The 18,461-nt window shown below is 42.7% G+C and overlaps 1 protein-coding gene across 2 annotated transcripts in view; it reads right to left on the bottom strand.

Annotated features, from left to right (window-relative positions):
• Positions 1-17,718, bottom strand: part of Ints7 (integrator complex subunit 7) — a 47,890-nt gene extending 30,172 nt beyond the window's left edge. Inside the window, exons 1-5 of one of the 2 annotated variants that reach the window (XM_028760165.1) lie at positions 17,537-17,718; positions 11,030-11,159; positions 10,160-10,306; positions 7,127-7,264; positions 397-443 (exon numbers count right to left, since the gene is read on the bottom strand). In XM_028760165.1, coding sequence (XP_028615998.1) covers positions 397-443; positions 7,127-7,264; positions 10,160-10,306; positions 11,030-11,159; positions 17,537-17,630 — 556 coding nt within the window. In that variant the 5' untranslated portion in view covers positions 17,631-17,718. Of the gene's footprint in view, positions 1-396; positions 444-7,126; positions 7,265-10,066; positions 10,307-11,029; positions 11,160-17,536 lie in introns of those variants that run through there. The other variant, XM_028760170.1, reaches the window with a different exon arrangement.
• Positions 17,719-18,461: the final 743 nt, after the last annotated feature.

Here is an 18,461-nt window from a genome sequence, read left to right as displayed (position 1 = left end):
TCCTTCCTTCCTTCCTTCCTTCCTTCCTTCCTTCCTTCCTTCCTTCCTTCCTTCATGTTACTTCATTAGGGCTCTGTCATCAACTTGGGTGAAGCACAAGTCATCCTGCCCTCCACCATGTCACCAGACTCCCTCCCTGCCAGTCTCTGTGCAGCACTTGATACATCCTCTCTGTATCTGTCTACAGCTCACTAGACTAGAGCTGAGGTTACATGACAGTAAGGGTCTTGCTTTATTTCTATACCCTAAGCACCTCGGGTATTTTTGGCAAACAGAAGACACTCAGTATTATTCTAACTAATGGCTAGCACACGGTATACGCCAATAAACGGGAGCAAACATTATTGACAAGACTCCTCGTAAGTCTCTTCACACTATCAGATAAAACATACATACCTTGAATCATTTCACTGATTTTGTTACAGATTCCCACAGCAAAATCCCTTTGGAAAGAGAAAATTAAAACAATTGGCAAAAACTCTGAAAATCAAAGAATTGAATGTGATTAAGGTAGGTTTGAGTTTTTTGTTTGTTTGTTTGGTTTGGTTTTAGTTCTTTTTTTTTAAGACAAGGTTTCCTTGTATAGCCTTCATTGTCCTGGAACTAACTCCACAGACCACTATGGCTTCAAACTCACAGAGATCACCTGCCTCTGCTTCCCAAGAAATGGAATTAAAGGTGTGTGCCACCACTGGCAGGCTGTGATTAAGTTTTATAAGTGAAAAGAACACAATCTTAGCAGCATTAATACTCCATATTATAACCAAGACTTTCCAGGCTCTGGCAGCACTCCTCCAGCCTTGCCCTGAGGGAAAGACGCTGACCAGTATGCATGCTGCTCCAGCCTGACTCTTAGCAAGAACCACGGTCCCTGCTCCACGCACGCTTGAGGATGAACCTTAGCACAGCTCTGACTATATGAGCGATAGTCAAGCCTTAGCACACAAGTATCTGAGATGCAAAGGAAACACAGACTGACTCTTCATATTCCAAACTGCAGAAAAGAAGCTGTTCCAAGACACAGCTTTCTGATTCTAAAAGAAACGTCCTCCAATACCAAAAACCTTAATAACATGAACATTTGGAATAAAATGTTATGTAACTTGGCTTACACAGGCAAACTAAGTGATGTGCAGGACATAAAGTACAATTTGCAGTTCAATACAAGTCTAAATAAAGTATTCCCTGCTGTTAAGATATATTCTGCTGATTTCAAGTCAATGAGCGGTCTCTACACACCAGACAATGAAGACTTTACCTCTTGATGGCTAATGCAATGTGTGCTTTATTCTGTTTTCTAGATTTTCTTTGTTATTTGTAGTATTGGGAATCAAATCTAGGACCCTGCACCACACCGAGCTATATCCTGGTCCTAGAAATGTCCTAGGTGATGACTTTGATATATAAATATGTCCATGATTGGCCCAGTGTGCTGCGTTCCTCTAGTATACTTGTGTTATCTTAGACACCCATCCTGGTCTGCGTACCCTCACTATCAGCCAGGGTTGGAGCTCATCAGGCTCCCAGTGTAATGCAGAACATAAGAAGTTGTATAGTACTAGCGATCAAGCTAAAGAGCGGCCATCTTCATGAATTTAGCTGTGCTTGCTTCCAAAGACCACAGCTGGACATGACTGACTCTGTCCCCTCATAGAAAGGAAGGACAGGGCACAGGGACAGCCACCACTCCCAATCAGGTATATGCAAGTCTGTCCTAATTGCATATGGCCTTGGGAGGGGCTACAGTACATGTGGGGATATTAGGGGAAGGGGATTCCATCTGCAAGGATGGGGAAGCCATTATACTCACTGGATGAAGACTTTTCAGTGTGGCCCCACAGGGTCCCTCACTTACCTAGGCTCTGTGAGGAAACACAATGAGCTCGATGGCTCCTCAAAACTACAATACTTTAGCTGTCCACTGTCCTGGGACCTTCCAGGACAGGCAGGTATTGCCTAATCCCACCAGGGAGAGCTTCTCACAGCAGGAGCATACCTTGCCTCGCTTTGCAGTAAAACTGAAATTTTTTTCTCTAACTATTCTTTGTGCAGTATCTTCTTGTAAAAAGAATTAAGAAATGTATTTTTGTTATACTTAAGGGAAAATCATTGGTTTGAAAGAAAAAGACTTGTTTCCTCAGCCTGTGGTTATATGAGACGACCAGATGCTGAAAGACGGAATTCCTGACTCAGTCTAGAGAATTACAAAACTCCAAGTAGGAGAAACAAAGAATGTGACCACACAACTCCTTGACTGTATAGACGCTAATTTATTGTCTTCCTTGTAAAGACACTAGTTTCCTGTCTTACTCAACAAAACTCCTTCACAAAGAACTAAGGTGTCAATGACATTTCAACTACTATTTTGAGACTATTAACCCGAATTCAAATAGAAGGGCTGAGTATTTAGAAACAGACAGCTGTGCTCCTTAAGAACAATAGCTCAGTGGTTGAGAACACTGGCTCCTATTGCAGAAGACCCAAGTTTGGTTCCCAGGACCCATCCATCAGCCTACAACCACCTGTATCTCCAATTCCAGGGGATCCAATGATCTCTTCTGGTCCCTGTGGGCTCCAGGCACATATGTGCATACATTCATCAAGGGTTAATTGGCAGGGTGCCGAGCCAAGCAAGTATACATCTAAACTAAGAGGCTGACAGCCCCGTGGTTCTCGAACCTACTGCAGTTAGTGAAGAGATCAAGCACTGCCAGTCTCCAGCTGGGGTGAGGTGTCTGCAACCTTCCAGAACCAGTAGAAACCACCTAATTACAGAATGCTTTCTTTACACAAACTCCTGACAACAATCACATTTTGTGCTAAGTAACATTTGCTTCAATCTCATGGTTTATCCAGGTACAATGACATTGGCACCATCCATCCATCCATCCATCCATCCATCCATCCATCCATCCATCATGTTTGGTGAAAGGACACTGAGTAACAATCTGGATGAGGTAGCAAGAATCAAGGTAGCAGCAACTGTCCCAGGTCATGTGTTCTTCATTACTGTAAACTCATATTAAAAAGAGAGCACAAGCCAGTCATATAAAATGTCCTTAGCAAAACTGAAATTACTCATTGCATTAAATTTAAAAAGCACAGTGGTATACTTCAGAAACAGTACCAGTCCAAATGTCTGGGTTAAGACATAAATGGCCTGTTTTGCTGGGACACAGCTACTCAGCTTCCCTACTTGCCAAAGAGTTTTCATGGAAGATGAGTGAAAGTCAGCTGATAACATTAGGCAAATTACTGAGAATCTTTTATGACAATTACAGTACTTAGGCTGTTAGCAAAAATTACAATGACAGAAAACGTACTTTTTAACCATGAACATGGAAGTTGAACACTTTTAGTCTTTCTGACTAAACTGGTGTGTACTCTCACATGCAGGTCTTATACGGTGGAACATTTACAAGATCTGAGTAATACAGGTGAGCCAGTGCTTCCTAACAGAAGGTAGTAAAGCATTCACGAACCTAAGACAGCTTCATAAAGCTCCCCTTTCCACCTCTACTTGTGGGAGATTGGATTTTCTTCACACACTTTAATCAAAATGTTAGTGAGGAAGTAAATGAATGACAATTTAGCCAGGCCTTAAAGATCTTTGAAAAAAAAAAAAAGGTTTAAGGCCATTTTTCTCATAAAATTATTTGGTTGTGGGAAATAATATGTATATGAGTACACTGTCGCTGTCTTCAGACACACGAGAAGAGGGCATCAGATCCCATTACAGATGGTTGTGAGCCACCATGTGGTTGCTGGGAATTGAACTCAGAACCTCTGGAAGAGCAGTCGGTGCTCTTAACCACTGAGCCATTTCTCCAGCCCCTTTAAAATGTGTAGCCCAGGCTGGCCTTGAATTCATGATCCTCCTGCCTCTGCCTCCTTCACCAACTCTTACCAGCGTGCACCACCACAACCAGCAAAATAAACACTTTTATAAAGATGTTTTACACTAAAATATTTTGAATTTGTTTTTTTTAAAATGAGTACACATTTTAAAAATTAGCTCCTAGATTTCTAATAAAGTAAGTATCTACCCACACACTTCTTTATTTAAGGGTGTAAAGGCAGGCCAGATGTGGTAGCATATACCTGCAGTCCCAGTAACTGGGAGCTAAGGCAGGAGATCTCAAGTTTGAGTCCAGCCTGAGCCACAGAGAGATACTGTCTCAGAGCCCTACTCTCTCAACAAAAGAAAAAGTATGAAGGAGTCTCTTCCTTAGCACTCGGCTTCAGCCATTAGCCAGCTCTTCAGAGAGGCCTTGCCCAACAGACCTGCTCAAGTAGCCTACTGTGGCCACTTCAACAGCATTAGTTAATTTCTTTGTGCTAACAGAGCTTTGACTTTGTCATTGTCGTTGTAGTTACTTGTATTTAGAATAATACCTAGATGTGATGGACTGTTGGAACACGATCCAAGAATGGAGTCCTATAAGGAGAATTCTAGGTGCTTATAGGAGCACTCCAAGAAAACAAGATAAGTCTGTGACTTCTTTCTTCAAAAAAAAAAAAAAAAAGGCAACAACCCAAAATTGTTCTTGGAGTGTTTTCATGTTCTTCCCGGGTGTAATTAAGTTTACTTTAAGTTACTCACTATGGCTTGTTGATGTTATGTAATTAGATGTTTAATTATCCTTTATATGCCTCTATGGAAAAATATGCTTTTGCCACATATGGTCTGAATTCCTAAGAACTTTACTCAGGTGACCTTTCTTAACCCTCAGGGTATAAACTGTGACCTGAATAAAGCTGGCAATCGAGCGCCTGAGCCCTTAGTCCTCATTTATCAGCTCCATTCTCTCAGGACCCACGCCTCAAGGGCAGCGACAGGACACTCAGCAACTACATCAAAACACTGCGCGACAACTCCAAAGTGGGGCCTAAAAATGCAGAGTAGGAGTCTGCTGTCTTGTTTTGTTCTTTTTTAATTTTGGTCTAATAATAAATTCTTGGTGTCACTACTGAAACTGCTGAGACTAAAGAAAGTCATCTGATGTTCTAGTTGTATGACCGCAACCCCCATCTCTGGGTCATACCAAGCCTGACAGCCCAGAGCAGACATTGCTGCATTACAGCCATAGGTTGGTGCCACTGGACAGCAGCCCCTTTCTAATGAAGCAGGGCTCTTTTTAGTGGCTGGAAGAGGACGCTACTCTGGCTATGTTCACCTCACCACTGAAAGCACCTGGAGCTGACCAGAACAAGCTCTTCTACAATACACCATCGTAACCCTTTCAGAGCAAGTGAGGATACAGCTACAGCAGCACAGAGGCAGAACAGATTTAAAAAGTTTTTTTCTTTTTCCTTGTTTTTTTTCTTTATGGAAATAGGGTCTCACTATGTATTACTAGCTGGCCTTAAAGTATCCGAGATCCACCAGCCTCTGTCTCCTAAGTTCTGGGATTAAACGGATGTACCAGTATGCCTGACTCAATAAAATCTTAAATTGCATTTGGTCAGTTACTTTGATTTAAGCAAAACCTAGAACTGAAAGAAATAACAGAAACCCACTAATGTTGGTGGAGACACATGATCTCAAGCCAAGGAAAGATAAAAACTGATATAGAACTTATGCATACACTTTGATACATAAGTGCGTCAGGCTTTCCAATGAGACTAATCTGGTATTATATAATGCAAACACAAATATATATTACTGAAGGATAATGTTGTATAGCAATTTCCTCTAAACTGAAACAGTCTGTCCCTAAGACTACTCAAGTGGACTGGAGAGATGGCTCAGCAGTTAAGAGCACTGACTACTCTTCAGAGGTCCTGAGCTCAATTCCCAGCAACCACATGATGGCTGACAACCATCTGTAATGGGATCCGATTCCCTCTTCTGGTGAGTCCGAAGACAGCAACAGTCTACTCACATACATAAAATAAGTAAATCTTTAAAAAAAAAAAAAAGACTCATAAACCAAACTTAAACTTACAAAGCTCAGGAGGTACACAACAAGTATCAGGAAGTTCCTGAAACTCATAAGCTACCCCTTTATACACAGTTATATAAACAGAACCTGTGGGATCTCCTACTGGCTCAGGTACAGGATGCTCCAGGGATGCAGCTTTCCCAAATCATCACCCATGCTGGGGTGGGCATTTTGGTTGATACAGCTAGCTGTGAGTCACCTATGCTCTTATAAGCAATCCTTCACTCATCTTCCTGTAGGCAACTCCAATAAACTACTCAGTGAAATATTTTTTTGTCTGTCAGCAGTGTCTAATCTGGGGTGAAAAATGTTTGTTCAAGTCTCCACAGTTATGTGAAGGGAATTCTGAGTGCTTGCTCTTGGAATATGTTTTGTGTTCCTCCCAAGAGTAGCAGATAGGAGTGAGTTTACTTCAGCTGTTGTTAGTCATGTCTCTGAGGAAAAACATGTGTTTACCACATGTATCTTGTCCTTGTGATTTAACATATTACTCATCTTAGTCTTTCTAACCCTCAGAGTATACACTGTCTGATGCTATGAATAAAGATGGCTGCTGCATGAGACTTTAGTCTGCCTCAGTTTTAGGGACCCCTCTCTCAGGTTCACTCTACCAACTAGAGCAGTAAGCATCAGGGAAGACCAAAACAGATGGATCCCTGGAACTTATTGGCTGGTCTGCTTTGTAAGTTACAGGCCAGGGACCTTGTCTTAAAACAAAAAGGTGAACATTACCTAATAAGAACTACGACAAACCTGAGGTTGTCCTCCAGTCTCCACACACATGTACACTTGCATGCATGCACTTATACAGGTACGTCGTATACGTACACACACAGTTCTGATCCTGAATATGTCAAAGTCAGTTTTTATGTTAAGTTACTATCTTTGCCAAACTGTGCCAAAGACAATCAAAAAGTAGCAATTTTGGATCATGGATGTGATTATGGAAGGCTATTCAGTAGACATCAAAGCTATCAAAGGCAGCTCCCCAAACTAGGCTATGAGGCCCTTGTCTTTTGGGGATCAACATTTGTATATTCTCCCCCCAACATTTCATACAACTCCTTGGAAAACACAACTCATTATTTACACCTTCCTATATACCTTAGTGACTATAGATACTCAGCTATCTTTTTCAAAAACTCCCCCAGCAGCCAAACTACTAAAAGGCCTATGCTTACTTTGACTGTGCAGAGAAGTTTGCAGCTGCAAAAACAGCAGCTTCAACTTCTACATTATCATGGGAATCCAAACTCTGACGGATACTGTGATGGGCATTCTTCCTCTCAGGGATGATTGACGCCAGACTTCCCAACATCCTACAGAAACAGAGAAACACAATCACAGAAAAATACTTAACTCAAAATCAGGACAGGAAAAGGAAGGCAAGCTAGATTATCAACCCAGAAAGTTTAGGTCACGCTCTAAATTTCAGGTTAAGAATGACTAACTTTAAGAATCTAGTAGTGACTCAAATCTAAGCCTATCTGTATGCTTAAGTATATCAGAAACATTAAATTAGCTTACATAGCAAAAGCCAGGCTCCCTTCTCTCCTACCTGCCTCTCTCTTCCTTCCTTCTGGCCCTGGGAACTTCACTCAGGGCTTTTATACATGTCGGTCACGTGTCCCACCACTGAGCTACAGCCTATCCTCTCTTTACCTAGAGCTACATTTGTAAAAAAAATCATCATGAAGTACAGGTCAGGAATCAGAGCCTAGAAAAGAACTTCTGAATTATTAAAGCATCCTAATATCAATATTGCAGAAAGAAGTCTACTTTAATAAAGTACTAGGAATACAACATACCTGCTAGTAAGCAGAATCACAAACTACAGACATCCCACCTCCTCCTCCCCCATCAATAAATACTGGCATAATGCTTTTTTAAATCTATCATATCAAAAAAAGGTTTTCCCAGAGGTGGAGAATGCCCCCTGCAGCTCATGCTAGTGTCTGCAACAGTAAAGCCTAAAAAATACAGGGCCAGATACAGCTCAGTGGGACTCCTGTCACCAACTCTGCAACCTGAGTTCAGTCTCTGGGACTCATACAGTCAAAGAACTGAATCCCCAAATGTGCCTTCTGTGAGATAGCTTGTGCACGTGCACATGCATGCATGCATGCATGCACAATAAAAAAAATGTAAAAAAAATGAAATAAAAAGTATATTTAGAAAATAAAAATAAATATTTGAATAGAAACCACAGAGAGCTTGAGAAATCCTTTCTGCAGAAAGCCATGGACTTCAGAAAGCTGCAGACCATTGAAATTAACACCACCATGTTGCTATAGTATCCTAGGCAGTAATAACCTCTAACCTGACACAGCTCACCTTATTACTTTACAGAGATAAAACTCACTACACAGAGCAGTTGACTTCCTCATAAACAAGACAGATGGCCAGGCATGGTGGTGCACGCCTTTAGTCCCAGCACTGTAAAGGCAGAGGCAGGATCTCTAAGAGCTGAGTTCAGTCTACACAATGAGACTGGATCTCAAAAACCAAAGAAACATTATAATATGGACTCTTTTAATTTATAGTAAATTTCATAAGAAAAACTTGAAACTAATTATTTCTCAAAAGAAATAATAAATTATTAGTAATCTAATACTCTACCAGAAAGGATCAGAGTAGGTCAACTGCAACATATCCTGGTCAGCAGTTTTTCACTCTGATGTAGCCAAGGCACAGCTCTATTGGTCCAATTGTTTAGAAACAATTCCTTAGTGCTTCTTGTTTTAAGTAGTACTGTTAAAGATTACAAGGCAAACGTTTGTCTTTAACACTTACTAGAAGTCAGGTGGTGGTGGCACACGCCTTTAATCCCAGCACTTGGGAGGCAGAGGCAGGCGGATTTCTGAGTTCGAGGCCAGCCTGGTCTACAGAGTGAGTTCCAGGATAGCCAGGGCTACACAGAGAAACCCTGTTTCGAAAACCCAAAACGAAACCAAAACCAAAAAATCAAAAACAAAAACAAACAAACAAACAAAAAAAACCTTACTAGAAATTGCCAATTTAATTGGCAGCAACAGTTCTTAAGGCCCAACTGCTAGAACTCAGTAATATAGGCTATACATGGGATGAAACACTCAGGTATGAACCTATGCCTTGTCAAAATAGTCAAACTATCTCCAAATGATGTGAAAATACACTTTTTAAAATTTTATTATTCTCATTAGTTGTTTCTGATAAAAACTTAAATAATGCATGCTTGTGGAAACAATTCATAATGCATGCTTGTGGAAACAATTCAGACAGAGTCCCTAACTCAGTGACCCCCTCCCAAAATAATCACTGTTGACCATGTTTCTTGAGAGCTTTTCTGAACCTCTGATACTGTACTCACTGACAGGGATCAGCTAACGTAGATGCCATCACGTGCTGCTCTTGCAAAGATCCTGGGTTCAGTTCCTACCACCCACTTAGCAGTTCACAATTCCTGTACCACCAGTTCCAGGGGACTGGACACCCTCTTCTGGCCTGCAAGGGTACCAGGCATGCAAGTGGTGTATATACATACATACAAGCACTCACACATACACATAAAACCCAAAAATCTCTGTGTATGTGTCTTGAGTCTTAAGTTCCCAGTTGGTTACTGTCTCTACCTTCCCAGTCCTTTTCTGGTTTTGTGGGGTTAAGGTTATTGCCTCAAGTAAGCTAGGTGAGATAGTCTTGTTTTCTTTCGTTTTGTTTTTTCCAAGACAAGATTTCTCTGTGTAGCCCTGGCTATCCTGGAACTCTGTAGATCTGGCTGGCCTCTGCCTCCCGAGTGCTGGGATTAAATTAGTGTGACACCACTGCCCAGTTAGATGGTTTTAAAGGTAACAATCAATGCCATCTTGGTGTCTCATACAGTTCAGGCTGGTTTTAAAGTTACTGTGTAGCCAAAATGACCCTGACCCTCTGATCCTTTGGCCCCAGTTTCCCACGTGCTGGGATCACAGGTGTGCACCTCCACACCCAGTATTACACAGTGCTGGGAATTGAACCCAGGCTACACTGTACTGAAATCCACCTAGTTCTTACATAGTGGGATGCTTGAAACACAAGCAAAGCAATTAACAACCAAAACAGCATTACAGATGTTAACCTAATTTACAAATGAGGATGGTTACCATATTCTTGCAGTCTTAGTAAAAAACAAGTCCTTTTAGGTACATAATGACAGCTTAATCAGTCTTGTGTTGAATCACGGAGTGACACAGTACCGGAGAGTGATGGCTCTTGCCACAGGGTCATTACTATGAATTACAGAGAAAACCCTCTTCACAAATTCATCCACATTGAGAATCTTCTCCAGGTGCTTTTCACTTTGCTGGGTCACTTTGAGAACACACAGCCGAAGGAAGTTGTTTCTAGAAAAAAAATGGAGAAAGAAATGTGCTTGTTCTACGAAAGTTATATATAACCTGGGACAGACCAGTACTAAAGGCTAATGCTTTTCCTGCTATCTTTATCTGTCTCACCACCAAGAACCACTAAACTCTGTATACGGTGGATCCTGAGCAAAAGCAGTTATAATGCCTGTAGTCCTGCTTGCAGAAAGATGCCTAAAAGCCTGACACAAGAAACAGCCCCAGGACAGAATTAATCTCTGTGGTCACTCCAAGGCCACAGCCAGTGTGTCAGGTGATCTTCCTCCATCCAACTTAGAAGAGATGAGGGTGAGGAGAAAAATGAGGAAGTAGGCATTTATTCAGAGCTTGCACATATCAAAAACTGCACATATGTGGATCTCATGTCACAAGTCACTAAATGAAATTAGGAATTTCTAAAAACAATCTGGAAAAAAACCTACAGTTTTACAAAATACATATACAGTAGTAGAATAAAGATTATTCTGACTTAATCTATCTTGTTCCCTAAAAAAACAATTACTCTATGAACCCTTTCATTTTTTCTAAAAATGTCATTAAATCTCATGTTAAAGGATGGTACAAAGATTATGTATCCACCAAGAATACCTGAGTGGCAGGAAGTCCTAATGCACCAGAAGAAAAGACACAGCATAAAACAACAACAACAACAAAATACAAGCAACCCATCCTTTAGGATGCTGAGGCATTATGAACACTCACCCAACTCTGAAAACATCAGCTAACTTTAGGAATGCTGAATTGATGAGAATAGGGAATGGGTACTTCTGGAAAAGCCTGGGAAAGCGCACGACTGCTTCACACTGCTCCCCGAGTTTGCCAGACCTCAGACCTATTGAAAAAGCACAGGAGGAACTAGTTACAGGCAGAAACGTCAAATACTGACTTATCATACAGAAGGACAGCAGTTTTTCAAGTAAAAGAAGCACTGTTCAAAACTAATGAGTCATTAAAACTGGAAGTCTGGGCAAGATGGCACACACCTATAACCCCAACACACAGGAGTCCAAGGCAGCAAGATTGCAGGAAGAAACAAAAACAAAAAACAGCAAGCAACAAAAATAAATAAAAATGACATGTATACTAGTTATTGGGAGGCAGGACATGAATGGCAGCCTATACCTGTAATTGCACCACAGGGGAAGAGGCAAAAGATCAGTTCAAGGCCATCCTCAGCTACAAACCAAGCTTGAGGCCAGACTGTGTCACTTAAGGCTATCTCAAAACAAAGCAAAACACAGTATCATAAAATAAAATTATTACCTCAAAAGCAAAATAAAATAGTCACCAAACAAGTAAGTAAAAGCCTTAGAAATTTCATAAACATTCATTTTAAGGTTTTTATTTCATGGATACATATGAGTACCTGAAAAGGTCAGAAGGTGTTGGATCCTGGAGATGGAGTTACACCTGATGGTGAGTCTAACTTGAGTGCTAACAACCTAACTTGGGTCCTCTAAAAGAGTAGCAAGTGCTTTTAACTCCTGATCATCTCTCTAGGTCCTAAGCTGATTCTCTTAGACATAAAGCAATTAAAAAAAAAGTAATTTTTAAAATGTTTAAAGCTGATTAAGACTACTCAGGAATATAACATATCAGTGAATTTAAAAGGATTGAAGTCAATTAAGATTGGTAGTATAAGCATATAGTCCTGCATACTTAGGCCAAGACAAAAAGATCACAGTTCAAGGCTAACCTTGGCTACAGAGCATGTACAAGGCTAGCTTGAACAACTTAATAAAACTGCCTCAAAGGTGGGGGGTGGGTGAGACAGACTGGGGCTACAGTTCAGTAGGTTGAGCACTTGCCTGGCACTCTCAAAAGCAACCCCTGCCTGGTACTGTAAAAAACAAAACACAACAAGCAAGCAAAATGACACACACAGTTTATGCTCTCTATCGCAATGGAATTGAATTAGAAGAACATCTAGAAATCTTCCAAGTATGTGATAAGTATGTGTTAAGTAGCCCATAGGGGAAAGAAGAAATCAGAAGGAAAATAAGAAAATGTATTTCAACTGAATGAAAACGACAATACAGTTTGGAGGCCATGGCTAACACTGTATTTCAAGGAATAGTTACAACATCAGATACTCATGTTAGGAAAAGAAGAGCTTCCAATCAATAATCTATAATCTAACAAATGTACCAATGCAGCTGTGGTGGTCTGAGTAAGAGTGACCCTCGTATGGTCCACAGTTAGTGGAGCTGTTTGAGAAGGATTAGGAGGTGTGGCCTTGGTGGAGGAAGAGTGCCTCGAGGGGTAGGCTTTCCCATGCCAGGTCCAATCTCTCCCTCTGCCTGCTGCCTGTGAATCAGGATGTAAAGCTCTCAGCTACGGCTCTAGTGCCATGCCTGATGGCAATGGACTAACTCTCGCAGACTGTAAGCAAGCCGCCAATTAAATGCTCTCTTTATAAGAGGTGCCTCGGTCATGAGGTCTCGTCACAACAATAGAATAGTGACATGACCAAGCTCAATGTGGAAATCAAATTTTTAACATTGATTCTGGAAAGACTGAAAACAACTAACTAAAAAACAAACCCTGACCTTGTCTTATATATAAATGTGAAGAGCTATAATTATAAATTCTTTGAGACTTTATTTGCTATAACACACGCACACACACACACACACACACACACACACACACGTTTTGCTTGTATGTATAAATGTGTACCTTGTGCTTACAATGCCTGCAGATGCCATAAGAAAGCATCAGATCACCTGACACTAAAGTCTTCGAGCTGCTATGTGGATGCTGGGAACTGAGCCAGGGTCCTCTGAAAGAGCAGCCAGTGTCCTTAACTGCTGAGCCATCTCTCCAACCCCATAAGCTGTTTGCAAACAACATAATTCTCAGGCATATGTGTTGGAATTTCTTAGCTGAAATCAGCAAAAGCTAACTGGTTAATTATGGAGTTAATCTCTTAAACATTTTTAAGACTAAACTTCTTGGGCTTTGTTTGATTGTTGAGACACGGTCTTGCTTTTCAACACAGCCTATGCTGGCATTCACTGTGCAGGCCTGGCTGCCCTGGAACTCACTATGAATGATCTCAAACTGGGAGTGACTATCTTGTCTGCTTCCAAGGCCCTGTGGTTACACAGTGCGTCACACCTGGCATTTAAGCTGGCTAAACTTCTAAGAGTACCTAACACCACACTGCCAAACTCATGAGAGCAACTACTGTTGCTAAGAAACAAGAGATGCTACAGTGAGCGCAGGCACTTAGGACCTAGGCAGCTGACATGCTGCTGCCACAGGAACTGTGAGCACCCTGAGCTCTCAAAGCATGTGTCTTATTGGCAGGGCCTAATAAGTCAGACGCTACTCTTGAAAGACAAGCAAGAGAATTTTTGCCTCCACCTTTATGAGAAGGAGCTCATATGGGCTACTCCTCAAGTAAACATACAGGAGACACTAAGTAACCACGAATACAACCAACATTCACTAAAAGCACCACTAATGAAGCATTACCATAAAAGAGCATCTCAGACAATTACTGTGCATTTTCTTTAGCTGAGATCAACATGGTCCAAAATTGAATCACTGAATCACAAAAATGTATACATCTCATATATTCATTTTTTAAAGGTGCTTTGTTGTAACAAGGATTAAGAAAAACTCAAGTGTCACCACACAGAGCTAGAATACAGCTCAATTGCAAAGCAGAACGCCAGGACCCTTTGTTCACACCTCAGCATCACAAAGAAATAAACCAAATATACCTCCATAGTAGAAGGCAACCCACAATCCAGAGCTTAATAAACAGTTAACAAAGGTCACTTCATATTTAGAAGGCAGAAATGGCAGTCAATTTCTGACATAATTCCTAAATATCCTTCCTCAAAACTTCAGAAACCACTGCAAATGAACAAGCTGACATATAATAATGCAGACTGCACATGAGGAAATATTGGTTTAAAACAAGTAAGAACTGAGACTATTTAATAATTCCCATTGAAAATCATAAGGCAACATCTCACAGTCTGCATAAAAGTGAGGCCATGGTTTCAGTAAGTGGATTTCTGTTTATCTGACCTTGTCCATCAGGGGTCACCAACCAGACTGCAGAGTCCATGCTCCCTGATTCAGCTTCAATGTGGTAAACTAGTTCCTGAATCTAGCCTTTGTCCCAGGTTCTACATACTCTTAAAGGCTTACTGATCAACGCTGGTAGACTAAATAAATGCCCTCAGGAAAAAAAAGTCTGAATCCACATGGCCCCTGTATCTACTCTTAAAACCACCAGTTATGACATAGAGTCACGTCACCTAGTGCCCACCCAGTGGCTGAGGCCATTCCCTCAGAAGGGCTGAGGAGGAAAGTCCTCACTCTCCCTAACATCAACTACATTCGTGAACACATGGGCAGTACAACAGTGGTCTTTTTCACAGGGAGAATTAAGGTGTGTGGAATTGGGTGGATAGTAACATCCCTGGGGAAAACCCTAGTGTGTGGATTCTGTCCTGACTCTCACCCAGCTCTCAGACTTTAATTAGCACTCCAAGATCAGGCTTTCCCCACAGCATTAAGTTCACCAGCTTCTACTGCACGTGCAGCAAGAAAGGGAATGAGTCCCATTCCCTTCCCCACTCCCACCCTTCCTTTCCAAAGCCAGATATGCAGAGCCAACAGGCTGAGTGATGTCACATAACCTTTCTCTCTGCAGGAAGGAGATCTTGCCTGTTTTCATCTGGACAACTTCCAATCACCCACGGGTAAAATACTTGGTCTAATGATAATAATCTACATTAGGAAAAGCTACAATTAGAGTAATATGTGAGACTCAGCCTTTAGAAATGTCTCCTGGGCCCATTTGTGTCACACTGCTGTACCTGGCTTATACAATGTATCTTGTTGAGCTGGGGCTCATCTGTGAAACTCTCACCAGCTACCTACTTATTTCTTACACATATGCATTTTTATTTCAATTCTTCTTATTAAAAAGGTTGTATTAATTTTTTCATTACAACTGCAACCTTTTCTTTTAAAGATATTTATTTTTAATTATGTGTATGAAGGGGAGGGGGAGATATGTGTACAACAGACCCCCTAGAGTTACAGGCAGTTGTGAGGTTTGGGATGTGAGTGCTGAGAACTGAACTCTGGTCTCACAAAAGAGCAACATGGCCTCTTGAAGGCCAAGTCATCCCTACAGCCACAGAAACTTTCAAAAATGTGAACCTTATTTCATTATTATTGTATGTATGTGTGCACACGTGCATGTGTGTGAATGCAAGCACAAAAATACCACAGGTAGACAACCTGCAGGAGTCAGTTCTCTTCTTCACTGGGGTTCTCAGGATCGGTCAGATTGTCAGGCTTGCACAGCCAGCATCTCACATGGTAAGCCATCACACTGGCTCACAACACACTTCTAGAAGGTAGCGCTAGATATCCTTTCTCCATGCTCCATACCCTTATCCCTGTTCTACCACACTATCTACTCTTAGCATGGGACAAGATCAGTTACACTAGAGCAATAAAAACAGCTGCGGGAAAGGAATTATTATACAATATTAAAGAGTAAAGTTCCTATTATAACTTTATATTTCAGAGGCAAGAAGCTCTATAACTTGTTAAGAGTAAAAACCAATATAACAGATCGACATCAGTTTTTGTGTGATGAAAATGTACACCCAATTCAGACGCTGTAACATTTTAGTTCTATGAGAGAAAGTGAAGGCTTTCTTTAAGAATCTAATACTGGGCAGATATAGCTCAACTCAGTAAATTATTTGGCACTAAATAAAACCGTGTGGTGGGCCACACCAGGGCTAAGACTTGGGAGGCTGGGGATCAAAAGTTGAGAGTCACCCTTGGCTTTAGGGAGTCCAGGTCAACCTGGACTTCACAGATGTTAGTAAAATGTAAAACACTCTTACCTGTAACTGCTTGGTTTCAACCCTGGACAAGGGACTGAAGTGCATATTTTATATACCTAAGCCGACCTGACCTCCAGGTTTTCCCAGCATCCCTCAGTCCCTACCTGGTATACCCTGCCCCGACCTTCCCCCAGAGGTTCCTTCCTCCCTTTATAATCCAGACATGTTGGTCTTTCTCTCCTCTTCTCCCTATGCACACATGGCCCCTTTCTCTTTCTGTCTCCCTTCCCTAACTCTGAGGGCAACTTCTCTGGCCTTGGTCTTTGGGGCCAGTGACACTCACCCACCCGGAGGAGCTTCCCAATAAACATGCCTATAATACAATCTAATCTGGCTTAAACTGGCTCATTTCACCGACATAGGAGAAATAACCTATTAATTACAACCCAATACAAAATTGACTTTTGTTTGTTTGTTTAAGTCCCTAAAGTCCCAATAAGGCATGTTCAAGTCAAAGGGGCTAAAGTGAACTTCTGGCAGATCCTTAGTTTCCAGTCCAGTTCTCTACAAGTTATACACTGGCTACAGTTAACCAAGACTTGTCTATAGTGTAAAAAATCTTGAAACAAAGGTCTCACATTAACACAGGACTTCTTTATGGATAACTATCTGTCCTTGACGTCCTTATCCGTCTCTACAGACAAAGGAGTAGCTCTTCATCATTTAATAAATGCATCTTTTTGCATACTACTGCCATTTAACATTTACAACACTGTTGACATACTCTGCCCACTTTGCAGACAACTCGAGGCTACATAACGTCGCTTTTCATAATCACTTTAGTAGAACTGGAATTCAACTCCTAACCCTAAAGTCTTTTCTCTTAGCTACCTGTGCAGGGGAAGCTAACTCATAGAACTTGTCTGCAGAGAATGAGCGCATTCAGCCATGCTTTTCAGACGTTCTCATCCATATGGAACCTGATTTGGAACTCGCAATTGGCAGTGTCACAAGACAAATAGCTGTAAAACGCTCAGGAAACCATCTGGCTCTCTTGATGAAGGCTTCACCTGCACTGAACGTTTTAAAAAAAATAATCTCATAATTCAGTATTTTTCGGAATTATCTCATTGGCTGTTTGGGAAGTCGGAAACTGTGCCCCCAAGTGGTCAAAGGCGTCCTCGCAAGCACGGTCCTCTACTCCAACTGTGCAAGGCCACTCCAGCAGCCCTGCAGGCGCCTAGAGCTGGCTGCAAGACTAGCACAGGTGCTTCCCGCCCCATACATCGGCGCATGCGCCCTTCTAGCCCCTCTAGCTGCCGCCACAAGGTGGCGCCACCCCCCCCCACACGCTTCGCTCGCTTCCCTCCTTGAGTACCTTTGTCCAGTTCCATAAGAGCGGAGTTAGCGTCCAGCTCCTGTTCGCCATAGCCGGCATCGGCCAGGAAAGACTTGGTTGAGTTTGACGCCATGACCCGAATAGTTACCCGACTCGCCCAGTCACAAAGATTGGAAACTCTTCCCCAGCACCGCCATCTTCTCCCGCTGCGGTCTCGCGGATTTTTCCCTCCGCGCGCTGACAGGCAGTGTACGCATGCGCCTCGGTCGCCCCGCGGTTCGCCAGCGCCTCTGTGGGCCCCCCGCGCAGGCGCTCAGGGAGCTTGTGAACCCTGGGTTCCCGCGGCTGAGCGAGAGGAAGGCGGGGCTTAGGACGGGGACGCGCCTCCGAGGCGCCAGGACGCTGCGACGAGAGCCAATCAGAGAGCGTGACGTCAGTTTGGCGCGGAGTTTGGCGGCCGGGACTCGCAGTGGCGGGAGTTGGAGGCAAAACCGTGTCGCGCTGTGGAGGGCGCAAAAGGCGGCTCCTGTGTAACTTGGGGGCGATCTTCTCGGCATTCCCCTCAGCTGAGCCTTCTTCTCAGGCCCAGATGCTCTTCAACTCGGTGCTCCGCCAGCCGCAGCTCGGCGTCCTGAGGAACGGTGAGTAACGGTCCCAACGGCCGCTGCCGTGGCGGGAACCACCTCCCCCCAGGCGCTCCACCTTGGATCGCTGCCGACTCTGGGCCTCGAGGTCTCCCGCGGCAGGAGCGAATCCGGGCGAGCGAGGACCGCCGAGGAATATCGTACTTGGGTTCTTTCCGGACGCTTCTCACCGTAGTCGAGCTTTTTTGATCGGAACGGAGGCCGAACTTAGGGAGGTTAACAGGCGTCCCGGGCCCCTGGCTGCTTACGTCAATATCGCGCGTTAGCTAGAGAACGTAGGCTTGTGTGAGTCGGGGGCGGGGGACGCTCTGGCACCAGCA

The sequence above is a fragment of the Grammomys surdaster genome, unplaced genomic scaffold, assembly GCF_004785775.1.
Source record: "Grammomys surdaster isolate TR1022 unplaced genomic scaffold, NIH_TR_1.0 130, whole genome shotgun sequence".
Taxonomy (NCBI): Eukaryota; Metazoa; Chordata; class Mammalia; order Rodentia; family Muridae; genus Grammomys; species Grammomys surdaster.
Note: the sequence above shows the minus strand (reverse complement) of the source record. Positions and strands in the feature narration are given on the sequence as shown.